This window comes from Hypomesus transpacificus, unplaced genomic scaffold (genome assembly GCF_021917145.1).
Source record: "Hypomesus transpacificus isolate Combined female unplaced genomic scaffold, fHypTra1 scaffold_31, whole genome shotgun sequence".
In the NCBI taxonomy this organism is placed as follows: domain Eukaryota; kingdom Metazoa; phylum Chordata; class Actinopteri; order Osmeriformes; family Osmeridae; genus Hypomesus; species Hypomesus transpacificus.
In genome coordinates, this window is record NW_025813837.1 from 1,978,891 (window position 1) to 2,005,851 (window position 26,961).

Genomic DNA, 26,961 nt, shown 5'->3' on the forward strand with positions numbered 1-26,961 from the left:
ACGTCTTCATTGGTATTCATTTGAAATGCTGCAGTATGACAGAAGATTACCTTGATACACTTCGTATACCGTACTCCCGCCATCTAATTCTGAAATGTACAGTATTTCATTATGATATAATACACACACACAAACACCACACAAAAACACACACACACACACAAACACTATACACACTATACACAATGGAACAGAATGATTTATCACAGCAGTAGATGACTCAGAGAAGTAATGACAGATAAAGGACATTAGGGTTCACACGTTGCACCTTTTAAGAACGACCTTTTTACGTGTCCTTTTTCGGCTTTTATATGTGATTTTATATGTATATCATTTCTCAATTCTTTCAAACGCTTTAATATAACAAATGTTAAGTTTTAAGAATGTACTCATTGTTTAAGCCATGGAATGTAGTCCATTCGAGTGCTTCCTCCTATATAAAGAAGGGTCTAGCCGCATCAAGTCATTAGCCAAGCTAATCCACTTGAGGCTTGCTGTCTTGCTTATGCGATACAAGTCTGTGAGAAGACTAAACTAGTCTCAAAAGAGCACCCAAAAGCTAAGCTGCCATATGGAATAGCAGATACACGGAGGAATTGTGCTACCAGCAACCACCTAATCTAGATTCTAGAATGTCTGATCTGGACCATCGTTTCCAAACCTTGACATGATATATGTTCAATATTGCACTGTGTGAAATGCCAACGTGCAAATGCCTGTGGAACACAATCTGAGAGCTGTCATTTCTAACCATAGGACTTGGAAGCGTGTTGACAGGATAGATCAGGTGACCAGGTAAGTTGTTAACTCTTATAGAATATCACAGCCATTGTTTCCATATTACCTGTATAGTATTAGGAGGATAGTTAAGAATATGCTAACACAGATGAAAACCATCTGACCAAGGATATCGATTAAACCAATGATGGACAGAGTACAGTATCAATACATTGTGCATAAGCAGTCCTGTATTTTGCTTGTCAAATCCAGGGTTGCCATAAAGATCTTTGTTATTGGCAGATGGTTTAATTATCAGTGTTTAATATTGATTTATCATGGTACTTTGGTAGAAAGAAGGGATGTTGTTGTCAAATAACACCAGGTAAGTAAATATAATGTTGTGCACTTGGTGATCTACAGTTTTGTTTATATACAGCCCTTCAATCCATTTGAGAATAACATTGAAATCAAAAAAACATAACATACAGCAAAGACCCTAAAATGTTGGGCTCCAACACGATGAAATGTGTGTAGAACAGCATTCAACGCAAAGACAAGCATCCCTTCTTCAACCAAAGAGGCTGTGCGATATTGAAATGTTTTTCGGTTATAGCTATACCTATATATTTATAGGTTCCATGGTTTAAAGCTTTCATAGAAACACAGATATACATGGTAGCTCCTGTTGGATTAAGGGCAATCAGGGGGGTCAGAAGATGGCAAGAGGGATTACAAGGCTGTTGAGGAAGACGTCATTATGCTTCTGTTAGCGTCACAAGAGGAAGGGGGAGAGTTTTGCTCTTGTGTGAGGAGTTTGGGTTTCATTTTGGTTTTGATTTCATCCCCCACTATCCATTTGATGATACAGTCCTTAACATAGACGGCGTGTCGCAGCACTGTCTTGAAAACACAGAGTGTACCCTGAAACGTATTCACTGTGGTGCATTTGAGATGTGACGTTGTTATTGTTGCACTGTCCTATCATAGGAATTCTGTAATGTTGTAGTGGAGATGTTATTGTTGCACTGGTAAATATAGACCATTCAATGTCACTTATCACGGAAATACTGTTAGAACTCCTGGTCCTTGATTATCAGCTGCATTCACGATATGCCTGTCTGTAAGACACTTAGGGGAAGAAGTGCAGGCTAATCGAATAAAATGCAGTTGTGAAATGATCTTACACTATGTGACAATGTTTTACCGAATGATCTGATGCAGGAACAGCCATGGGATGTGGCGTCTCAAAAAACAGCCCGTTTCTCCACCAGAAGTCAGACAAAGGTAACGAAGAATATCAAGGGTTGTTGTTGGTTCATGAGACGCATTATCGTCCTCGTTGTGAATTTGTATTTACATTATTGTTGATCTGAACTCATTATTTATTTATTTTATTTGGAATTGCCACTCGAAGGAGCCCTTGTACCAGGTAAATCAGTTCTGAAATAAATTCAATACCTTCTGTACAGCTGAGATACTTATGTATGTGTATTACATTCTAACAAATGAGGGTCAAACACAAGTAACTAGTGCTGAGGTTAACCATGGTATAGTTATACTATACTGTCCTCAAAACCTCAGCTGACCTTAATGTTTTTTTTCTCCTCTGTGCAAAACAATTTGCAGCCGCCACATGTAAGTCAGTGCTTCCTTTCAGTGTTGTCTTAGTCCTTGTGGACAAGCTAAATACTGTACATGAGATAGATGATAGTTCTAGTCACACCGAATAGAAAAAAAGGCAGTTTGCCACGTCAAACGCTAGCTGAAAAACACTCTCTACCACTGTATAATCAGACTCCCGTCAACCAACTCCCATGTCCATGTATACAGATAAACACACGCTTTCATACCCGTTTGGATCAAACGTCTCTCTTCTTTTGCATTGTAGCGATGAAGGCGGCTGTGTTGATCCAGCGCTGGTACCGACAGTATGTGGCTCGGATGGAGATGAGGCGCAGATACACCTGGAACATCTTCCAGTCTATTGAATATTCTGGGGAACAGGCCCAGATTAAGGTGAAAGATACTTTTTTTAACAAGAATAATTGACAACATGCAGAAGAATAGCGATAAATACAGTTTTGACTGGATATTTAGTATTTGTGTGTTTAAATTAAATCATTTTTTTCTTCTATGCAGCTTTACAATTTCCTTGGCTACCTCATGGACAATTTCACACCCTGTAGCTCTGAGCGTAAGACTATTCCCTTGTTTGTAGGTTACAATACAGTCATGTAAACTACCCTTCTTAAACAAACACAGACTTAGACTTCCCGTTAGAAATGCTCTTACTGTAGTCCCATCCTTACAGGAAAACTGATCTCCCGCATCTTCCGGGAGAACGAAGTGTGTCGGGATGTGGAGTGGGAGCGGCATTTCTGCTACAAAAACATCGACATCCCCGATATCTACTCAGGACCTCACCTCACCTTCCCTTTGGACGTCAACCAGGCAGCTGGCCTTGTCGATGCCTTCAGGAACAAGAGAGTAGGTGCCTCCGAAGAGACACAGAGGGTGTGATAACTGTACTGTAAAGTGCTGCACCTTGCAATAACTTGATGGATGGATGGATGGAGGGATAGATGCAAGGATGGATGAATGGACAGATAGATAGACGTGAAGCTGGATGAAGGAAATCTCAACGTTTTATTTCTCTCTACAAACGCCTATGAGGTGATGGACATGGTGGTCCTGTATCTGCCTGACTACACATGTATTCCTCCCAGTAGCAGCTCCACTCTCGGTATGTTCTGCAACTCCTCCTGGAAACTTGGAAGCTTCTCCGTAGTCTGCCAAACATCAGCCGGATCTCCACCTGCAACAGCAAGGAAATTACCATCTGTGGTAAGAAAAGCAGTAGTTATCACAGTTTTAGAGTGTACAACTAAATGTAAGTGACGTGTATGCTTGCAAAACGTTTTACACTGTATGAAGACATCGTATCAAGTGGCAAATTACACTTCACAGGGGTGTGGATGTGTTTAGGGTTTGGTCAGTGCGTTCACATGAGTGTTTTGACACTGGATTATTGAATCTAAGGTGATCTACATGGTCAACTGGAGGATCTGCTTTTGATCTTCTACAAGGTGAGCCATCGTACCATATCTCATCACTGGCAGCCATGAGGAATTGCACACAGAGAATAATAAATTTTTCTGTGTGCCAAACATGTAAATTGACTTTTATTGTTGTTATTGTCCTCTAGAAGGGAATGCGATTGTTGTTGTTTGTCCCTAAGAATGGAATCCTATTGTTGTTGTTTGTCCTTCAGAATGGAACGTTATTGTTGTGTGTCTTCTAGAATGGAATGCCGTCCATGGAGAAGCCATACGTGTTTAATGGAGACTTTGTCGACCGAGGCAAAGACTCCATCGAGATTCTCCTCATCCTTTTCTCCTTCCTGCTGCTGTATCCCAGCGACGTCCACCTCAACAGGGGAAACCACGAAGACCACATTGTCAACTTGAGGTGCAGTCCCAGAGCCAATCAGAGTGCTTCAATGAAAGTGTCCATTTCAAGGCACACACAGTGGAAACCTATAACCATTACACCAAATGCCTGACCAATATCTCTGTGACTCTTGTTTAGGTATGGCTTCACTAAGGAGGTCCTGGGGAAATACAAGGTAAGATTTATGTCCTTTACTAATACTAACACTGTGCCTATTTGGTAGACGCTTCTATCCAAGACGACGTACAGATGGGGTTTCAAACCGACAACCTTTTGATATACAGTTGAATGCTCTACCACTGATCTATACCCGCCCAGTTCAATGAACGTTCATGAACATGCCTAACTGAATGGGCTCTCTGTAGTTTGTTTACCATATGGTGTTAGTTCCTAATCCTTCTTAAAAAAACACCAGGCTTGATCCTGTGTGCTTCATTAATAGCCCTGGAGGAATCACATCCAAAAAGTCCAGCTGGCTGAGGCTAGCAGTAAGCTTTAGAGGAGGAATCCCTGGTTGTTGGAAGGGACTATTTTCAATCACTTGTCTGGGTGACTCGTCTATGTCACTAAGTGGAATTTAAGGTGTTGACTCCGCTTGTCTTTAGGTCATGTGTTCCTCTGTGTCTTAGAGGTAATGAGGTAATGAGGTAATGATACGAGGGCTGGCCCCTGAAGGAAGGCTACAATCCTCTCTGATTATCGCTAGATAAAACGTGGGGTTTCTTTAAATGTGGGTGACACAAAAGGATACATTTTATGTGGTCCATTCCCCTGATAAACAAGGAATGTTGAAAATGGATTCCATGCTTATTTTTTGACATTCTCTCGGGCATCAAATTATGTTTATTGTCTTCATACAGTTAAACTTGAGACATTTTCGTTATGTCAGCATTGAGGTGAATGTATTGAATGATAAGCTTCATCTTCATTATTGAACAACGTTGTGTGATATGTCTGCCCAGATGCACGGCAAACGGATTCTGAAGCTTCTCCAGAAGATCTTCAGCTGGTTGCCCCTGGCAACAGTGATCGACCAGAAGGTGTTGATCTTACACGGAGGGATCTCTGACACCACAGATCTCAGCGTTTTAGCCCGGGTGGACAGGCACAAGGTGAGGAAAACCTGCTATCCCTCTTGAAAATGGCTCAAACTCCCTTTTTATTGTCTTTGGGAGCATTTTCAGGTTGTTAAAAATTCATTGTCTCTGTGATCTGTGCCTCAACACTCTCCGGTTCTTGCTCTTCTAGTACGTGTCAGCTCTGAGGCCTCCTAAGAAGAGGTTCCCATGCGCAGTGGCCCAGTTGTCTGTGGACTCTGACATCGACGAGGACCCGCTGCTTCCCAAGAGCAACCAGCGACGGGTCTCCCTCGCCGACCCCAAGCCCTTCCCCGATCGCGACAGCTTCCAGCGCCGGTCGCTCCAGGACTTCTCCGACCGGATCAACCGGACGGCACAAGAGGAGGCGGAGCTCCAACGGCGCCAGGCCGAGTTGGCGTCGGTGTCGTCGGACGCCTCCACGGACTCCACCGACCTCCAGGAAGGAAACTCGGAGTGGAGACAGGTGGGGCGGTTGGAGGCATGGACGAGGGAACGGGTAGAGGGATGAATGAAAGGATGTGTTGGATGGATGTTTGGAGGCATGGGAAAATGGTTGGATGGAGCGATGACTAGAGTGATAAATGGAGGGATAGCTGCAGAGGTTGACGGAGGGATGGTTTGAGGGATGAATGGATGGATGGAGGGAGATGAGTTACCTGCCTCTGAAGAGTTTTGTAACTATACTCCCCCCTTGAGCTCCTGCCAAGGCTTCAGTTTAGCTGATGAGTCATGATGATGGTGAACTACTTGGTCAGCACAGATAAGCAAAAATGGACAGGGGATTGATTTTAGGTGCCTCTTTCTGTGTAAATCTGGACTCTAATTTTGTGTGTTAATCCAGCAGCCTTGGAAGCAATCCTGTTTGGTTGTCTACATTGTAAACACATCCATTCTCATACAAGGCTCTGACTGACAGCATAATAGAGATGCCAACGTGAGGAGTGCTTCATGTAATGCAATGTAACAGACAGTATCAGGCCTAAAGCGGATTACCTCAGACGGTTGATTCAGTGTTAGTTCAATTTGTCATTTGATTGAAGGCGGTACTTTTTGGAATGCTCTTCCTGACACTGTTCATCGTAATCTCGTGGATAAATCCTGGAACCCTAGTGGGTTTTCTCACCTCGGTCCCCAGATGTTTTAAACAGACACAGCACACATCAGGAAGAGCTTTTGTCTTTCTTCCCCCCCCCCCCAGATCCTAGACTTGCTGTGGAGTGACCCTATGCCCCAGAACGGCTGCATGCCCAACGAGGTGAGGGGAGGGGGCTGCTACTGGGGGCCAGACGTGACGGAGGACTTCCTCGCTAAACACCACCTGCAGCTCATCATCCGCTCACACGAGTGCAAGCAGGACGGCTACGAGTTCTGCCACAACCGCAAGGTGAGGTGGCTCAGGGTATTCTTTTCCTGCGTGGGAGGGCAGAGTTGAGGCTGTGCTGTGGCTACGGTTACAGCCTATTGTTACTGAGATTCTAGTTAGCTGATTTCGAGAATTCCTCGTGTAAATCTAGGTAACTGATTTTAATGTAAAGTGTTTTTTTTGTAGTTACATGAATCAACCTGCTGTTTCTCAATTTCAGGTGTTGACTTTGTTTTCGGCCTCTAACTACTATGAGGTGGGGAGTAACAGGGGGGCTTATGTGAAACTGGGACCAGACCTGGTGCCTTATCTGATCCAGTATCAGGCCAGCCTCCTGACACGGGAACTGTCCGTGAGGCAAAGGTACGCGCTATTCTACTTCTTGGAAGATCAGGTGACGTATACAGAGGATGAAAGAGTGAGAAGAGTGTGTAAAACGTTATTTTGACCCTTTCTAAAGTGTGGGCCGCACGGAGCATTCAGCCCTCAAGGTTCTACGGGAGCAGTTGTTTTCACACAAATCTGACCTCATCTGTGCCTTCCAAGAGTATGACACTGAAAACACAGGTGAGCTATCAAACATTCAGTTCCCGGGTGAATAAGTCTTTGTTTTATTCACTCAAAAGCCCCTTCATTGTCTCCATTGTGTAGTTCTTAACATCGAGTATCTCCAAGTGAAGTAATTCTAGCTCGCCTCATTGTGTTTTGCCCATTGTGCCTTGTAATCGCATTGAGCCAAACTACTTCCAATTCTTCTTCTCGCTGGTTTCATGGGAACCTGACATTTCAGTTGTCGTGACTCGCCTAATTCTGAATAATCAACACAATTTCATCCCACCCCCCTCTCCCCTTCCTTGTCTCTCTCCCTTTCTCTCCCTGTTCCCGTCTCGCCCTGTAATCCAGGCCTGGTGTCTCTTAACGACTGGGTAAATGCCGTGGAGAGTGTGATGCGTCTGGGCCTGCCCTGGCGAATGCTACGCTCTCAGCTGGTTACCTGCAAAACAGCCACCACCATGCTGGACTACCACGAATGGTTCCAAGAACTCGCCATTAACGAGCCGAGCATGGAGGTACTGGCTGTGCCGGTGTAACGCTTTTGCGAATGTAACATGACAACGTTGCAGTGTATCACAGTGCCCAGCCATATTTTGTATCGCAGGAAAACTTTGGTGGGAAAATTCTCAAGCAGTTGAGGCCATGTAATAGCATTCAGACAAAGCCCCAGCTCAGTAGTCTACTTAGACATGACGCTTTCGTTGGCGCTTCTTGGACACTGTCTGATAGAAGTCTAAATTCAACCGTTGTGCTTTTTTCAAACTAAGACAAAAATTGTCCTCTCACAGCACATTGAGCAGGGTCTGCTGCAAACCCTATACCGACATCGGTCCACCCTTGAAACCATCTTCCGGATTGTGGACACAGACAATTCTGGTAAGCACTAATGTCTAAACGGATTCCCTTTGTTTACAGACACATTTAGTCATTTAGCTGACGCTCTTATCCAGAGGGACTTTGCAGTAAGTACAGGGACATTCCCCCTGAGGCAAGTAAGGTGAAGTGTCTTGCCCCAGGACACTACGTCATTTGACACGGGCAGGAATCGAACTGGCAACCTTCAGATTACTAGCCCGACTCCCTAACCGCTCAGCCACCTGACTCCCAGATGTCCCATAAAACCTTCTGTAAGGAAGCTAGAGAGGTAGAGGTAAACAAATGTTATTGTATATTTAATTAAATTCTAATTCCACTTAGTACTGCTAGTTTATTTATTTAATGTTTATTTCAGGCGCAATGGCCCATACACGAATACATTACATACAAGAGACATGAATCTACTTATCTAAAATGCCTAACTAAAAACAACACATGGCCTATGTACAGTGTAGCAATAGTTACTCCAAAACTGGTGTACCCAGTTTATGTACCCTTAGTATAGATAGTCCACATTTTTTAATTTTTGGTTCCTATAAGTTTATTGTATGCACCTTCCTGCCAAAGCATATTCCTTGTCTGTGCAAACTTTCATGGTGAATAAATCCCATTCTGATTCTGAGTGGCTCCAGGGTGACTTCATGGTCAAGCGCATGACACACTTCATACTTTGTCCACATTCTGGATTTCCAACAATAACACAATCCACTTTCTTGCGTCAAAACAATAGTTTTCGTTTGTTTGATGTCTTCATGTTGGTGTTCCTAGGCCTGGGACAGTGTGTTGGATCTGTGTATCCTTACCTCTCTCTCTCTAGCTTCCTTACAGGAGGTTTTATGGGACATCTGTAAAGTCGCTTTGGATAAGAGCGTCTGCTAAAAAAAGGACTAAACGTGTATGGAGTGTAGATTTGGAAATTTCTTACGTTGTGTATCGAAGGCCACCACATGACCCTGCAGAAGCCACCTGTGGCTGGTCAGTTCTGACGTCAGTGGCAGGTGGTGGCCGACTCCTCAGAGCTAAGAGGATCATTAACCCACTGATCTGCTGTGTGTGTGTGTGTGTCCCATACATCCGTCATCCCCTCCTCCTCCCCTCCCCCAGGCTTCATCACCATGGAGGACTTCCGACAAACGTGGAAGCTGCTGAGCGTCTACCTCAAGATGGAGATCACCGACGACGCCATCACTGACCTGGCCATCACCATCGACGTGAACCAAGACGGGAACATCGACATCGACGAGTTCATGGAGGCTTTCCGCGTGACGGACAAGAAGAGCCGTCTGGAGAGAGGACGCAGCATGTTCATGGGAACCGCCACTGACCTCACCAAGCTGGAGGGGGATCCAAACATATGACGTGTGTTTGTGTTTGTGTGTGTGTGAGAGAGAGAGAGAGAGAGAGAGAGAGAGAGAGAGAGAGAGAGAGAGAGAGAGAGAGAGAGAGAGAGAGAGAGAAGGGGGGAAAGCCCAAAGAGAGAGAGTAGTTTAATGGGAGTTACTGCTTCACACTGGACCTGTGAGGATGGAGGCTGGAGAGTGACTGAAAGCTGCTTTGCTGACGCACATTAGGAGCTGGATGCGTAAACAGTGCCAGCATTGGCGATTAGCCACAATTAAGCGTAGGGCTGCCTCATTCTAACTCCACTAGGACGGTGGTAAGGAGGTCAAAGTTTAAAGAGGCGCTTTGGGCTGTTCAGGATGTCACTGACAACATTATGTTTTTGGCGGGACATCCCAGGAAGGATTTGGACGGCGTGTTGGAGACGTATGTCATTCGTAACACATTAGTACTTTAATGAGTACACGCTTGTGAGAAGATTCGCACAGACTTTTTTGGTAGTCACACTGTAGATCTGGTCTAAATGTTATTGGTGCCTTAGTTATAGGATATTCAGGATTCTTTAGAGTGAATACTTTGCGTCATTGCCAACCTGACACTGGACGTTGCAGTAGGACCTTGTTCTCAGATGAACTCTGTGTGGGAACATTGGCCTGTTTTTAAATGAGAGCGTAGGGGTGAGTCATCTTCCACAAGTCAGACCCCGCCTGCCTGCCTCTCTGAACCCTGTTCCTCTGGCTCGTACCAAATGCTTGATTATTTATCCGAATTTTTGGGGTTGTCAACCATAAGAACACGATTAGAGTTTTGTATAACCTTGTCTGGTTTACAATAAATATTTTGACGATAACTTGTTTGTAATATTATTCAAGACATCAGTTTGGAACATTTGTTGGATATTAATGTAAATAATATATATACAGTATATATATTTATTTATTTTTTAACTAAACATGCTAAGCATGTGTTTTTGAGTAACGAATGACTCAATATCTAATGTAGAATGTATCGGAATTTGTATTACACTTCATCTAGGAACGAAGTAGCGTGTTTTATTTAGCTTGATATTTATGTTTTTCCCATGATAAAAAAGAACAAAAAACATTAAGGGAGAGGTCTACTTTATGTTTATTTATACCCACTGGTTGAGTTATTTCTGCCGCTTTGGTCAATGTGTAAAGCTTATGAGATGCACATACAACGACAACGCACATCCACATCAGCCACTAGGTGGTGCACACATACCATTTAACTCACTACGCTGACATTCTGGGCTCCACATTTTCTACGATTGATAGGATAGATTCTAGCAGAGGTGTGTTATTTTTCGGTGAGAGAAGAAACAGGAAGCAACAACTTTTTGGGGTAGGAAATTGGTTGACTTTTGCTTAAATCAGTCTGGAGTTGGCAGCAGCCTGATACCATACTTTACCAGATCCATGTCATGTGTGATTAAAGACATTAAATACAATTTTGTAAAAACCTTTTTGAAATGAAAGGAATTTGAATCAGGAGTTCCGTGCCTGCTATTTGAATGAGCAAGCTTAACCAAAGCAATGAAGTGCGTACCGGTATTAATCGAGATAAGCTTCCACCCACTCATGTCCATATGTGCCCAAACATGTTACTTGCACCGTCGTGGTACGGCGGGACACAATGTGGTAGAATCCATCCTATCGGCTACTTTATTATCGATCAGAAAAGTATGAATAATGTCATCACTTGTACCATAGAACCAGTTTACGTAACACACGTTAAGACCGCATACCGTGCGAGCGAATGGAGGTGGTTCAACCGTAAACATATTTAATTGAGGTGCTTTTTGGGCCAATTTAAAGCTTCTTAAGTTGGCATGTTTGTCTATTACTATCTGATGTTAACTTGCCCCAGCATGCCTTCTCCCCGTCTTCAGTTAAACCTCTCCCTGCCCCCATCTCTCACGTCAGTGACTAAATGAGACGGAGAACACCCAAGTTTCCCTTTATAGCATGGTGGCTTACCTTTTGTTTATAGTAACCACAGGAGGACCTCCGCTCTATTTAATTCGAGGGCTTCTAGGGACATTTTAACAAACCGCTCTATTAACGGTAAAACTAGGTTAAGGTAGTGTCGGTTTATATAGGTTGAACTATTCCTTCCATCCACAACTTTTCAAGCAAAATCATTTTAAGGCATGGTATTAAACAATATCACTTGAAGATCAGTCTACAAAAAATGAATAAGGGTTAAAATATCAATTTATAAAATATCTATAGAGATTACCAAATTGAGGATGAAATACGATCTGCCTAACACGTCCTAAAAGGCAGAGGTGAATAAATTCGGCTATATTGGATGGTGAGAAGTAGATAATGACTGTACCACTTAACAAAACATGACTTTCTGTGGTGATTGATTGTAATATCTGCTGACAGTTTTAAATAGTTGGTCAAACTGTCACTATATATCCAGGCAGTAATGGCACAATGTTGTTGTATATAACAGGGCAATGAAGTGTCAAAACAACTGAGAACTTTTGCATGTTGCAACTTTTATTTTTTGCAAATACACTAAAAATGTTTACAAAAGCACTGTAAAAACATTTTGTGCAGTGTAAATTATCAAAACTAAAAAGGGATATTACTTTGAAATAATTTTGCATCTAACATGACATGAGGATTGTCATTTTCAGCAACAAAAACAGATTCTATATCAAGGAAACTGAAGAAAGGTCCGTTAGTGATTCTGTAACTCTCACGCCATGAAACTGAGGGTTGAATTATTAAGTTGCTACACGGCAAATTAAGATGACGTAGTACTATCATCCCTGAAGGAGGGCTTCATTCATCTATGGATTTTTGAGTGTACACTCCCCCTGTGGCCTGCTTGCCAATGAGGACAACCTATTTGTATACAAAGACAGTCAGCCTTCCAATAAATCAGTCCAGTTTAACAAAACAGTGCATTGGCACCACAAAAATAGGTCTATGCATCTGTTTTCATCTTAATACTCAAATGTATCCAACACACAAACCACTCACAACCATTCAGCTATTCTCTTAAGGGGCTTTGATACTGAAGTTTACAATGTGAGATAATCTTTACACTTACGTATTTTGGTGAAGCAATAAAGAAGAAATCGTAGAAAAACTGAAATGTGCTCTATGACCCCAGTAAAATATTACAAAATATAAAGAGAAATGAAACTGGACCAAAACAAAAAAAAATACAGAAAATAAGATATCCTTGACAACGTTGATACATAAATATTGTGTGGCCGATTACAAAACACTTCGTCCACAAACAAATCTTTTTACTTAACTTTGCATTGCTGTGTCAATACATGGTATAATACTGAGCGATTTTGCATGTTTATAGCCTCTTCCAAACCTTTCGAATCTCGCTTTGTGCGATAACAACCAATACCAAATTGGCTAAACTAACAACAAAACTCATTTATGATATATATTTTTGCCTGGTTGGAAATAGCACACACCTCATAACCATTGGTGCAGACACCAGACTTGGATCCTGGCACTGTTTAAAGTAGGCCGCACTGGTGGCACAACCGTTATCTAGAAGCATAAACACGGCGCTGGAACCGGTCCATACAGGTTCTTTGGTCAAGCACGACAGAGCCAATGGGCTTGAATGATTGGACACAAAGGGTCAGAGGGAGAAGTAGGAGCAGGCTCAGGTGTGTGCCTGTTTAGAAACACACTCACACACAACTTGCGGGTTAAGGTCTTGAAATTCAAGTCAATAAGGATGGTAAAGATATACTGTGATTAAATGGAGCACAGCAGGTTTGCATTTGGCCATGACTGCCTGCATGTAGGATTCAAGCTCATAAAAGCCTATTAAGAATAGAATGAGCATTTCCAAGAATTCATTTGTCAGACAGGCATTCATCAGCATGATCCTCAATGGCACAAATCTAACGTCTGCTTCGACAGCTCTCCTTCATTTGTTTACAAGGGCATTCAGCGAAAACTCAACAAATAGTGCTTCCAGTACTAGCCCTATCATAACCCAAACAATATAACATGAAATCATCTTACGTACAACTAGTCACCCAATAACATGAAATGACAAGAGACGAGTTGTAATAATTATGATACTTGGTGTTAATGTTGCTATCTATTGTTATCCGCTTATTCCAGTACTTGGCAGCAAGCTATGGGCAATTGTATTTGGTGCTCCGGTATTTTTTCATATCCAAAAAGATGCTTGACAGAAACCTAGCAACTCTTGGACTGAGAAAATCAAGAGCAGACATGGGTAGTCATAAAAATACAAGTCCATACGTTATGGCAAATTATTAGCAGCAATCAAAATATAAAAAAATATACCAAAACCACAATACTTGAAGTACTGAAAAGCAAGTAACAAAGGCAGTGTTGAAATACCCACCACAATGAAATGCATGTGAAGGCCGTAGCATTTTGAAATCAAATGCCCAGGACAAAAGACCGAAAACTAAAAAAGGGCACAATTTCTCTTTTCAAAAAAGGGGAGGGGGGGGGGGAAGTGCAGGGATCACAATTTTCAAGTTGACAGTAGTATGGCCTTAATTCAGTTCATGGCAGCAGCCGCCAAAGGCTTGACATGACAGACTGGTGACCAACGCAACAAAGAAACACGAGACATCACACAGAAGACGAACAGGGATTCAAGTGCCGTGTTCGTCTGAACGCCTTCGGCTCCTTGGCAAGCCAAACAACTGTTGGCCACGGCGGAGGGCGCCACAACTGGCATCTACACAATGTCTGCTGTCTTAATCACACAGCACCGATGGCCGTCTCAGACAGGAGACCTTCGTAATATGAAAAGGTCGGTAACTTTGTTGGAGGACTGGTTTCAAACAATCCAGTTGTGCTTTCTCTAAGTAGCAGTGTAGACTCACAAAGTAGTCCCACAAATGTTTCCAAGTTGAAGTTTTTCGACAGCAAACCTTTGACTTCTTGCTGGATTTGGTCAGGAGGTAGCTGGATATTTCCCCTTTACAATATGTACAATGACAAAGATTTCCAGCTTTTTTACATTATCAACACACAAACAAACAAAAAAGAGAAAAAAGCTTGTAAGGCAGAAAGTAGGTTCAAGTCTCCCTTGTAAGTTTTTTTGGGTATGTAGGCTATCCCTTCCTCTGCTCAGAAAGATGAAAGCTTCTGACACAACTACATCCGGCTGTATGTTCCACCCTGAACGATCCCAACATCTAGCTAGTAATGCTTAACTTGGAGGGCTACGTCTCAAAACTAGTGTTATAGGAAATCTGTGATTGGAGGGGGGGGGTCATAATGGTTGCCCGTAGTCCATCAAAACAGGCCACAGCAGTTTAGGACAAGCATGCACACACACACACACACACTCACTCACTCACTGCCACTAATTCTATTTGATAAGATGAGTGAGGCATGTGCACTGATTCATCTTAGAAAAAGGCAAATATTCTATAAACTGTTTGGCCCAGTCCATTTTTTGTTCTTGTTGTGTACAAAAGTACACAGTTTTGTTACCAAAACCATTTCTACTCTGAGCCCCCCCCCCCCACACACACACTGAAGAGTTGGGGGAGAGGGAGGATGACTTCCATTTCGAGACCCGATCTCACCAAACACGGATGGAATGAAGATCTCTAGAAAGACCCTCGGTAGTCACCCCAGGTGACAACCACCCTGCGCCTCAGGCCCTGTAGGACGGCTGAAGTCTGCTCGGGGGGGAGGGGGGGGGGGGGGTTGATCGGTGAGCATGCACACAGCTGATGCTACGGAATTCCTCGAAGGAGCTGCTAAACACACACACACAAAAAAAGGCGTGTCCTTGCAGAGTCCGCGTCCCCTGATGAAAGCCAGCGCTGGAGCTAGCTAGACCAGAAGCAGAGGCCCAGGAGATAGTGTGTGGGGGGCGGGTCGTAGCAGTGTGTCAGGCAGAAAGGGCATGCTCGGCCGGCGAGAAGCTTGGACAATCAAGATGGCGGACCATTAGGAAGTATCCACATCTTGATTGACATTTATTGGGGGCTGCGAACACCCCCCTAGAAAAAGACGGGGAGGGGGGGAAATATATCTAAGACTGAACAAAAATACATATATCCTTGCTTCCAGCACAGCATGGCCTGTGCTGCACCCTGCCCTCTGCTCCCACCCCCTACCCCAGCGTCCATCAACACTTCTGGGCCTCCACTGGAGACATGGCTATGTAAGAGCCGTTCTTCATCGGCTGGCAGGCGTGGTTTTCTGATGGCTCCTCAGGCTTGTCGCTCACTTGAGTGTAGGCCGTTTCGTCTTTGGCCGTCTGGAAGGAAATCACCAAGAGGGAAAATGTTTCGTTAATCAACCATTAGAAAGAAAATGTCCAGACATTGAGTATAAGGATGTCTTACAACACTGGACTTATGAATATTATTAATGAATATGAATTGTTTACAACAAGACCCACAACATAAAAAAATATTAAACCCCCAACTTGACAAGAAAACAAATGTCACTGAGGTAGGAGTATAAAAGAAAAGTCCCATTAAGATAAAATAATAAAATGGATAACAGGCAAGGATGAAAGCAAACAGCAAATAAAGTCAAAATCAAGACTTACAGTAAAAGAATGAAAAGCTTCATTAAAATCAATACGTTTTACTTCATTCTATAAAAGAAGGGAAAAAAGGGGGGTTACAGAAATGTAAAATCATAGCATGTTACTACATCTTTTTTTCCTTCCCTCAAGCTAGGCTAATGTGTCCAACAACGTCTTCTAAAGAACGGCCATTTGAGCTGTAGCTAGTTTTTAAACCATGTAGTCTGGCGTAGGTCTACCCTGGGTTTGTACAGTTTTTTTTTTTTTTTTTACTTCAGACAGCTACGCCTATTCTAAGCGAAGAGTTCTCCTAAAGGGTTCGATTGACTAATCTAGACAAACACAGATAACCACGTTGAAAGTACATGGCCCTCCCTGGGATCACTGAAGTGCACTGCACTTTGGTACGGAATAGGGCTTTGCTCTGAGCATTGACAAGAGAACCATGTTAGCCAGTTTGATCCATGTAGGGATTGTGTGCCAGGACTATCAAGAACCACATTTGATCCAGAAAAGTTAAGGACGTGCTGACAGCAAACGCTTCAGTGTCATGCTTTGTGTTAACATGCAGTAGTCAGGGTTTATCTAGTCAGCTTAATTACAGAACTAACCATCGGAATGGTTAAACCATGCAAGAACAAAGTTTAAACTAAGAAATGCAGACTGTACTACAATAAAACAAAACTGGATGCGTGCACGTGTGTGTACGCACACAGTTAAGTCAACAGTCAAGTTGATATCAATACCTTCTAAAAACAACTGATGTGGGTTAAATGCACACTCCGAGCTATTAAATGCAACAACCTGAGGTTATGAGATTAGAAACTACTTCCTTAAAAAATTACTGCGGGGTTTCCTGACAGGTGAGTGCAGGGGCCCCAGCTCGGAGAGGGGAGCGTCTTACCTTCTGGCGGTTCCTGCAGACCAGGATGACGAGGACCACCAGCAGGATGGCCCCCATGCCCACGATGAGCAGGGGGAAGTTGGACACCAGCGTCACAATCAGCAGCAGAGTTCGCATCTGGGTCGCTGAGTCATCATCGATGGTCGCCGTCTGGGGTGGAGGAGGGGGGGGGGGGGGGGGTCACTGACTTTTCGCCATTTCGAGGCATCAAAAAGTCTGTTTGTGTTCAACGTTATTCATTTCTCTACGATTTGAAAAAGGCAGACTCACCTCGTTAACGAACATTATGGGGAAAATCGTCTGGTTGATGTGTTTGGTTGCACTGTAGGTACAGAAAGTTGAAGAAACTAATTAGGATGAGAGGTGATGGCATTTGTAAAATGCCATCTTTTTTTTTTTTTCACGGTCAAACTTACGGAAAGCCTTCAACTCTGTTCAAGATGATGTTGAGCTGGGCTCTCTTGCAGGCACGAATAGGGATACCAGTGGTCTTGAAAAGAGATGGGGGGGAAAAAAGGTATGAATTCTAAAAACAAAACGCTTATTGGAAAGTGTCCTAACTCTCTTTTACACTGGTTTAGTTCATTCCTAGACAATAAAAAGATTATGGACAAAGAAATTATAATCATAAACTGAAAATCATGTAAACCTAATATTTAGGGTTAACGGCCATAGATTAGCTTTCATACCGGATTAAGGTCAAGGTAGGTCTCATGCTCTTCCTTGTTGGGGTTCAGACCATCTACAGCGTTGATGTACTTGGGGTCTGCTTGGTAAAAGTGAGGGAAGGACACCACGATAGGGGCTCCTACAGAGGAAAACCAGAACAAATACAAGCAGAAAACGTTAAAAAGATAAACGTTAAAAAGAATCCTACCCAGCAGACAGTCTAAATCAAATACAAGTTATTTTCCAGTTAATAGACTATTCTTTATCAGACTTGGGGTTTTGGAAATGCTCAAATACACGTGTTGGGATTCCGTGAGTCTGTCCTGGTAGAGACAGGTCGTGTGACCAAGTGTCGCGGTCGCTCGCCTTTGTCAAAATGCACATTGTATGAAACACGGTCAGATAATCTGACATCGGCAAAAAAAAAGTTTGAATCAACAAGCCCACAGGTTTGAGGTCAGCGTGTTCATCATGGGGTTATCGGTATACTAAGGAGAATTCCTCAAAATTAGAATTTAGAAACCATCAAACCGTCAACAGCTCATGCAGTCCAGACAGGAAAATGAATCTCAACCTAACTTAAGACGATATACTTTCTATTGCACCACACTGAAAGAGGAAGTGTTTTGGCGTGCACAGTCGAATGGAAGAACATCTCAGGGATTCTCGTCACATGACTTGACTGAAAGGTAACAGTAGGACATGGGTTTTATCGGTGAACTCTTCATGAGGGTAGAAGTCATACATGATTGCCTTATCGGAGTACTCACATTCAGTCATTGAGGGACAATAAAACCCTAGAATCAGTGCTGTCTACGGTTAATCATTACACATCTATTGAGTAAAACCTCGCTGTTCAAACACATATGTCTGGTATATGGCCTGGCTGCAATCTTGGCTTGAACTGGACCAGGGCTTTGAGTGTGAAATAAAAAAACTAGGTTGACGTTAGAAGTGGGTGAGTGGGCCAGGCACGACGGGGTCATGACCCAGGTGGAGCCAGGGGCGACGGACTGGGCCCTCACCTTCGCGGCAAACGCTAACTTTCAGCACGCCGGTGTCCAGGCAGTCCCCGGAAGGCACGCAGAAGCCCTCGTTGGCTGGGTTGATCTTGGGACTCTGCAGCACGTCCTCGGGGGGCGCGAAGCGGTACGCCTGGATGCCTTTCACCTCCACGTCCTCCACGTAGGCCAGGTGGATAGACCTGAAGAGAGAAAGAGAGATAGGGAAAGAGAGAGAGATCAACACAGGGCTTCATTTCCCCGGCGTAGGCAAATTTGGTATCTCACTGCGTACATCATTTGGACACTTTTCCAAGGGCGTGGTCCCGAATATGTTCGAACATGTCAACTCAAGAATCAACAAAGTAGGAGTTTCGAGCCATCGTTCATTTCTTTCCCAAACCTAGACCCCAAGCTGCAGTCTCGCCCTTCTGCTTTGCCTGTCAACAAAGCTTTGTGCGGGTATGGAGAGACAAGGCTGCGTACCTGCATAGGTCAGCAGCAAAGATGTAGAGCAGCTCGTTCCTGGACAGCAGTGGATGGAAGACACTGCCGTCTGTCCCGTTGATCATGTTACTCTGGTTGGAGGACCACCATGACATCTCTCTGTGGACAAGACACAGGAAACGTGTGAATACAAGGCATTTTGCTGTTAAGATTCATGTGTACGATACATCCATGTTGGCGTTTCCCACTCCAACAAGGCTAGGCAAATCATTATTTAGCAAATATACTCTTTCCCGACAGGGAGCAAAGACTTTTTCCTTGGACTTTGAATACTTGATTTGGCAAAATTCCAGAGTGGTTCCACGATGACTAAACGCAATGTGCTCAAGGACTAAAAACAAAACCGCTGACATGATTTTTTTTTATGGCCATCAATTACAACCACGTGGAGATCCAACCCAGAGTGGAAAAACAAGAAAGCAAAAGTCGTAGTGGCTAGGATGGGGGGTTGTTTCGCCCTCTTGCAACCAGCACGGCAGTGAGACATTTCACATCTTACCTCAGGCCGTTCCATGTGTCGATCCTGCCGTACTCCATGTAGTCCCTCTCCCCAGTTAGGAACACAAACTCTCCTTCATGAGTTCCATTTTTCTACAGAGGCAGAGAGAGAGAGGCAGAGAGAGAGAGAGAGAGAGGCAGAGAGAGAGAGAGAGAGAGGCAGAGAGAGAGAGAGAGGCAGAGAAAGAGAGAGAGGCAGAGAGAGATATATAGATTCAGAGAAATTAGATCATATCAGTGGAAGGTCCAGAGTTAGAAACAGATCGAATGTCTCCAATTCAAAATGTTGCCAAAACCAGCTCATATCAAACAGAAACCTTTAAGGTCCAGCAAGGATTCTGGTAGGTACAGAACTCATTTTGTCTTTGTAAGAGATCAGCTGTTGACAACAGCCTTGTCATTCAGAAAAAAATCTAAATCAAAAGGCCCTATGTAAGACTGTACAACCACCATGTCTGCCCACTGCGTGTATGAAAGTAAGCACGAGTCAGAATTGCACACATCTCACAGAAAAAAAGAAGAAGTAAAAAAAGCTTTGTCGGCATACACGCCACTTCTCATTTTCCCCCCCAAAGGAATGACCTCTCTCTCGGGACCTCAGGCTAACCGGTTCAGTCACATGCAAAGGGTTTCCCGTAAAGGGGCACCTCTGACCTAGGCCCTTTTAAGAAACAAGTGACCCAACTTGAGAACAGAGCCTACCTTCCACATAAGGCCAAAGTGGTCGTCCACTTCAGGTCTCAAGTTGTGGAGACGGCTGAGCAGAGGGTCCTTGAACCCCCACAGCACCTCGTGGACGGTGCGCGTCATGAAGATGTCCACGCCGATGCTTTTCATCCACATGGACACCAGGGTGCGGAGGAAGAAGGAGTAGGAATTGAGCTCACTCATGACAGCCTGACAGAGAAAGGAGAGATGTAATCGGAGAGTTAGGCCTCGGGTCCCATCACCCGCTTTCCTTGCCAAAAGATAATACTCCCATTATGATTTCAAAATTTGGATTTCTGAAAAACGCTTTACAAAAGTGTCAATGGTTTCCGTTCAGTCATCCAGCTGGCCTGGGTTTAGTCTTTGTAACTGGGGAAAAAGCCCAACCATTCCAATAAGCTAGCAACAAATGTCATAATAAAACGTCAAGTATATTCTTTATACATGGAATGGCTGGTCTGTTGGAACAATGGAGTGTAAACAAGACCGTGTAGCTTCACGGAAAGATAAGGTTGACTGCAGCCAAACAGGATGCACTTGTGCAAACACTTTCACACAACTCGCACTCCCTCGGAGAAGATAATTAGTGTACGTATAAAACACACAACCACACACGCGCATATCTCACCACAACTGGGATGTTAACTGTCCTCAGAATGTCCGTCTCTGGGTTTCCCTTGGACTTCTCAGGAACAAAAACAAAGCTCTTGGGGTTCAGGGCATAAACCTTGGTCCCGTTTTCGAGGAAGGTCACATTCTCCCTGGGTCTGTACTCCCTGTGGTGGAACAGTCAGGGTAGTCATACAGATCTTCTTAGTCTTCAGTTTCAGTATAGCAGAACAAATTATACAATGGAACAGTAATGTACTTCTCTCTCATTTCACTCCCCAGTCACTAGGGCTGAAATATCAAAATAAGCCTGAGACCATCATTTGTAAAGGATCTCGTAGTCATGGGGATGGTTACAGCTCAGTGATAAATCATTAGGTAACAGATCTACAGAGGTTGCAGGTTTGAACCAGTACATCAATTGGGTAAAAGAGTCTGCCCATTAAAAAACTTTAACTTTGTAAAACACATACCTGTACGTGTATGGTCCAATTTGAGTGACAGCTGCTTTACCACCAGATAGGAAAACCTCTGGATTGGTGACATTGAAGAAGTAATACTCCATGTAAACGGGGGGTGGAGGGTTCTTCCACGACTCAAATACTTGGCTTTTCTCCGTCAAAGTCAATTCCTACAACAACCAAAAGTAGAAGGAAAGTCAGACTCAAACAGTGAACAAACATTTACAGAGTTAGCAGTTTCGTTGTCGTCATACAGGAGGACAGAAGAAGCCCAGGCTTGTCTTTTTTTGGTTGGTTACGCCATAAAAAAATAAAATATAAAGACAATTAAAAAAAAACTTGGCTGGCCTCATTCTGGCTTTCAAAACCAATTTTGTTGCGGCTCTAGAAGCAACGTCCATCAACAATCCTTTTTCATTCATGCAAGGGGATGAGGACATGTCGCAATTAATGAACAAAGTCTCAGTGTGAGGCATCACCCCGAGAACCCCAGAGCCCCAGGGTGCTGGAGGGGGATAAGGAATCTAGCAGGTGAATAAATACTGGTAAAAGCGGGAAGCCAGAGCGACAATTGCATGGTACAAGTAGACCTGGAAATGGAGTCCTCTGCAATACTCTGATGTCCATTCAAACTACAGCCTAGCCCATTAATGCAGTGCTATTTAAGAAATAATAATAATATATTAACCTCGAAGGCTCTTAGTTAAAGTGACGGGAGTTTGAGCCAGCAACATTTTGATCTGCAGTCAAGTGGTCTAACCACTGAGCGATACCCTCCCTCTCAATATGATCTGAAATCATCTGCGCATTAGTCATATGAACAGTAAATGTGCCGTGAATGTCTCAAACCACAGCTTTTGAGAGTGTTGCTAGAAATTGTGGCCTACGTGTTCAGGGCCGAGTTCAGCAAATTCCACAACTAGGCAGTTATCACCACAACAATCACACAGGTTCAGATAGTCAGTGATGTGGACAGTTTATGTAATTACAAGGATGTATGTATGAACTGAATAGACAGAAGCTTTTTAACCAGATAATTCAACTGTGATGGGAACAGACCCGCGCTTGTCCACTGAATCAAGCATAAAAAAACGTGAATTGTTTGCTACTGAAGCTGAAGACAACTAGTACAGCTGGAGGTGACTGTTGTGGCAGGAACACTGTATTGGAATTGCAGAGAAATCTACAGGCAACACACTAGAAAGGGCATTTCAATCACCAAAGTGAACTAGGGTTCCCTGTTTTTAACATATCATGTGTGGTGCATTTTCCCCTTCCCAAGTAAACCACTAACACTTCTAATCCATGTAACCAAATGTCTGAGGGCAGGTTTGCAAAATACAAATGAGGCGTGTTAGTTTAAGGTGTGCCTCTACAGAGATACAAAAACGGTATCCTGTATTTGAGGAACTGAACGCATAATCATATAGTACGTGACTAGCCGACCTATCCTGAAAGGACAGGATGATGCATCGGTTCACGTCCTGAAAGATACTGTGTGAAACTGGACTAAAGGTCCCACGTAAGTGACTAACGGTTTTGAAGGAGAATAGGTTGGCTTTCCTTGCCATTGGCTTTAAAAAAATTGACCATCACCTTGGTGCACCTGCTATAGTTGTGAAACTGGGTAACTGTAATAGGAGCAAACCCATCGACACTCATTTGCCACAAAGCATCATGAAATATAAACTAACAAATGCTCCCGTGTTGTACAATCCCATGTGCATACGTATTACTTTTAATGGTGGACTCCGTACTCAGCAAGATTGTCAAGTTTGATAAACCCCTAAAACGTCTTGTTTACCAACCTTGGAAAAGGAAGGTCCCTTCAAAGGCCTCCATAGACGTCATATCAACATTTTATCTACTAAATGTTTTCTAATCCTTGATCTCCCTCTGGGCAAAATCAGTGAGGGACATCTAATCTAAATATCACAATTTTGGTTCACGGTGGTTGAGTCACATTATAGCATGTGGTAAGGTTTCAGCTTTAATGAGAGTTGAAGACAGTCCCACACAGAAGGTGGGTGTGGCCAAAGAACAACTTACTTCAGACTCACCATGAGAAAAAAAAAAAACTGACGTTGACAATTAACTACTCCCTTACATTTAATGTTTTGAATCCGACTATCAAACTTGAATGAAATTACTGTACACCATTGAGATGTGAGAAAAACAGTGTCCTTACAGTCAGTGCGGTTTGTTACAATTGTGTGAGGCCTTAAGAGAAAGGCATGACTGCTCTAACGGTATACCGCCTGCCTCCAGACCAAGGAATCGCTCACATTCTTCACATGATCCTCACCTCTCTACACTCCTCCCTTTCACACCCAGTTACTGAACCGGTTGAAAACCGTTTACTATAACTGGTTGGTATTTTGCTGCTTTATGTAAACTGATATTTTAAAAAGTGTACAACTAACAGTGAGCGGCTGACTAGAAATAAGTGCTAGTTGATATTTGTTATGTTTGTGTTTTATAGGGTAACGTTGCAAAAGGTCAATTTCCTTTTCGGTCTGTCGGCGGAATCTAACTGCCACTTAAACCAGCCTGAATAAACTCTGGGTTGCTTGTTGACAACCCATTCCAAAATCGAGCCAAAACTGTTCAAGACCCCTGTTCAAGTGGGCAATTCACTTTTAAAATACACGAATTTGAAGTGGTCCGAGTCTGAAACGTGTGCTTTATATAGCGCATACCACAACCTGGTGAGGAGCAATGACAAGTATTTCCATGGGAGAGGGACTCCCCCAGTCTGTCAACCTCCCTTCCCCCACATGCACGGGCACAACACCCCCGACCATTCATGGAGACTGAGATTACAAACCTACTAGCCCTTGATGGTAAACCCAATTAACCACAAGATTAAGATAGCCCAAAAACGCTATAAAACACAGTTTATGTAATTCAACCAAGACACTTAAAAGCCTGTTTTTATTCTCAAATACTTTTTCAATTAACAGGTGTCTTAATTAAACCGCGGGGGTCCTATTTTCTAATGTTCTACTATTGAAGCAGGCTAAATAAGTAATGTAGCCTATCCTACCGGCTGGTAGTACCACGCGCTACGAGAGGATCTGCAGGCAAAATCACTTTTATGGTTTAATTTCTCAGAATACTTGTCAGAGCTCAATCAATGTGGCAGATTAATTCAATACAGGCTGGATAAAATGTATCTTGTAAGAATTAATTCAGTAAAAAATAAAAGAAGAGGGGCGACCTTGGAACCATGCGCGTATACCGATCCACTGCTACATGATTAGTACTGCAGATGCGGATTGAGAGAATCTTATGCTGTAACAATGTAAAGCTGGGTAGCTAATACCATGAGATGATGATTATTTCGACTGATCACACAAGCCCATTGCATTAGAAATATAAAGGGATTGTTGGATGACAACGAAATGTAATATTGAAGTTCCAACTCACCTTTTTTAACCGAGAGTGAATCATTGTTTGGAAGACTTGTGCCACGACCAAGGCGATTCCCACAATCAGTAGATGAGCGCACACAATCCCGGTAGCGTAAATGGCACAGGATCTTCGGGTCATGATGCCGGTATGTCGAAAACTACTTATATAAATGTGAAATTACTTATGAAGTAGCCCAGACTCGTACTCTTGTTTCAATCGCTTCCCTCTGGCTAGCCCGCTTCTCACTTTGCCTCCACAAGTCACATCAAGCGAATTTGATTTCGTTCGTTGGTAGGAATTAACCTCGTTTCGTTAATCTTCGTGACGAAAACCGTATATTTTCTTCAACACTGGCATGTATCTCTTTGCTTCTGCCCAGTTGGTGCCAAACTGGCTAACGAAAAGCGACTGCCCTGTTCTGAGGCAACGAAAGAAATAGCAGCTTTCAATTCAGAGGAAAGGCAGAATACCTCTCCCTCCTCAGCAGATTTAAATGAACTCGGTCATGCGAAAAGCGTCGTTTTGTCTGGGCAGTGGGTGTGTTTTAAAATGTAGCGTGCTTTCCTCGTAGTTTAGGTCACCCTTTTTAAAGCACCACATTTGGCCTTGGTAATAGTAGCACATTCAAAACAAAGTAGCCTACTATGTATACATTTATTATCGCGCAAGTGTTGAGCTCATCGACTATTCTTTTTTTATATGCTTATTTAGCATAGAATCAAACATTTGAAAGTAAACTAGATTCGGAATATTCCACTCTGTTCGACTCACTGTGATGCAGTAAAAGCTGTGTATTTTATTTTAAATGGTAGCGTTTGAAGTAGAGTCGGGTAACAACGCACTGTCTACGCTAAATGATGAATGGCACTGCATGCTCATTCACATTAACACCAATAATGTTCATATGCTGTTCTTTTATTCGAACAATGACGAATATGCAGCAGCTTCCTCGACTTATTCAACACAGTATCTTTGAAGGGACTTCGACCGTTACTTCTTTTAAATTCCGCTATCTTGCCTCATCACGCCTCCTTAAATATCCACAACATGAAACATGAATAATGTGTTGTTCGAGGAACCAACGATAGTTGACGTGAACCTTTTGTTCACTGAGCAGTAAACCTCATTGGATACTAGAATCCCGGACCACCATCTCAAGACCACCCCCACAGCACTGTGATTGGACGAACGTTGTTGGGTGCGATGCAAAATTTGATCGACTGATTTCGGGGCGGGGCTCACATAAAGGCAGAACGACAGCGTAATTCTCTTGCTGCGAATGAGATGTTCACCTAAGTCTGACTGGAAGTCTGTCTGGACTCGATCTAGCAGCTGTCTTCAAGAAAAATAAGTGCGTGCATCTCTTAATAATTAATAGACTATCATTCACAAATCCTTCCTGCCTTTAGCCTCTACACATGTCATAATAAATAATTAGCTTCAGATGTAATCAAATATTGTAAAAAATAAATAAACTAGTATGGACCCAAATACACTATGAACAGTATTTTGCACAATGGTGCAACCAGTAAATCAACGTAAAAAGTAGCCTGTTTATTCTTTTGATGGGCCAATGTTAAACCATGTATTCAGGATTATAAAACATGTCTAATGTGAGCTTTTAAAGGGTAGAAAGTATTGGTTATGTATCAGAGAACTATTTCATAGAGTGGCATCTGCCAATTTAGCACGGGTTGATGTTTCTTACACAGGAACATAACATTAATTCATTATTAACAAAAGGAATCCAACCATAAACCTTTTTTATGGTTGCAAATTCCAAGGACAAGCTCAATGACCATGAAGGGTGTCTTTCTCAAGCAATCTTTTAGACTCTATGGCCTCAACAGGTGTTAAGGTGAAACAGGACCCACAAAGGGTGCATTTCAACTTCATTGTTGGCCTGCCATCTCGCCATCCTTATTTACAGACAACACCTGCTACTTGACTCAAAGATGTGTATTTACCTAGAATGTCAATATGAATAGATTATCTTTCCCGCTAACTCAGGTCAGGCACAGAGCAAAGACAAGTTAGACAAATTAGTATCAGAACAAATTGTATCCAGTGATGGCATTGAACTGAATGACTCCTTACACTGTAGGCCACATAAATTGCTCTCTTCCTGGATTCGGTTTCAGATATCATCCACAAATATCCAGCCATACATTTTCGCCATAGCATTCAAATCTATCACTACCATAAGCTTAAGTGCTGCATTCAAGAAAGG

General features: G+C 43.0%; 2 protein-coding genes across 2 annotated transcripts; one reads left to right on the plus strand and one right to left on the minus strand.

Moving 5' to 3' along the window:
* Nucleotides 1-39: 39 nt before the first annotated feature.
* ppef2a (protein phosphatase with EF-hand domain 2a) lies at nt 40-9,482 on the plus strand. Its single transcript, XM_047015824.1, has 20 exons — nt 40-96; nt 757-795; nt 1,942-2,004; nt 2,135-2,149; nt 2,347-2,355; nt 2,609-2,736; nt 2,860-2,914; nt 3,032-3,207; nt 3,450-3,564; nt 3,760-3,806; nt 4,022-4,188; nt 4,309-4,345; nt 5,133-5,282; nt 5,419-5,733; nt 6,469-6,654; nt 6,854-6,996; nt 7,094-7,200; nt 7,537-7,703; nt 7,977-8,064; nt 9,169-9,482. The coding sequence occupies exons 3-20, from the start codon at nt 1,950-1,952 to the stop codon at nt 9,420-9,422; spliced, it is 2,214 nt and encodes a 737-aa protein (XP_046871780.1). The 5' UTR covers nt 40-96; nt 757-795; nt 1,942-1,949; the 3' UTR covers nt 9,423-9,482.
* A 2,433-nt stretch (nt 9,483-11,915) lies between these two features.
* scarb2a (scavenger receptor class B, member 2a) lies at nt 11,916-25,263 on the minus strand. The gene is made up of 13 exons (XM_047015780.1): nt 24,747-25,263; nt 21,330-21,487; nt 20,876-21,023; nt 20,242-20,436; nt 19,541-19,632; nt 19,021-19,140; nt 18,559-18,737; nt 17,554-17,672; nt 17,281-17,354; nt 17,135-17,186; nt 16,865-17,014; nt 15,982-16,029; nt 11,916-15,684 (listed from the first exon to the last, which is right to left on the minus strand). Exons 1-13 carry the CDS (start codon nt 24,867-24,869, stop codon nt 15,553-15,555), a joined length of 1,590 nt encoding a protein of 529 aa, XP_046871736.1. The 5' UTR covers nt 24,870-25,263; the 3' UTR covers nt 11,916-15,552.
* Between the last annotated feature and the right edge of the window lie 1,698 nt (nt 25,264-26,961).

Excerpts from the sequence above, each read along its gene's own strand:
- ppef2a (XM_047015824.1), top strand. The coding sequence starts at position 1,950 with ATGGGATGTGGCGTCTCAAAAAACAGCCCGTTTCTCCACCAGAAGTCA. Across the intron at positions 3,565-3,759 it reads CAAGGAAATTACCATCTGTG|GTGATCTACATGGTCAACTG; the intron begins GTAAGAAAAGCA and ends ATTGAATCTAAG. Across the intron at positions 7,201-7,536 it reads GTATGACACTGAAAACACAG|GCCTGGTGTCTCTTAACGAC; the intron begins GTGAGCTATCAA and ends CCTGTAATCCAG.
- scarb2a (XM_047015780.1), bottom strand. The coding sequence starts at position 24,869 with ATGACCCGAAGATCCTGTGCCATTTACGCTACCGGGATTGTGTGCGCT. Across the intron at positions 19,141-19,540 it reads GACACATGGAACGGCCTGAG|AGAGATGTCATGGTGGTCCT; the intron begins GTAAGATGTGAA and ends TCTTGTCCACAG. Across the intron at positions 17,015-17,134 it reads CCATAATGTTCGTTAACGAG|ACGGCGACCATCGATGATGA; the intron begins GTGAGTCTGCCT and ends CCTCCACCCCAG.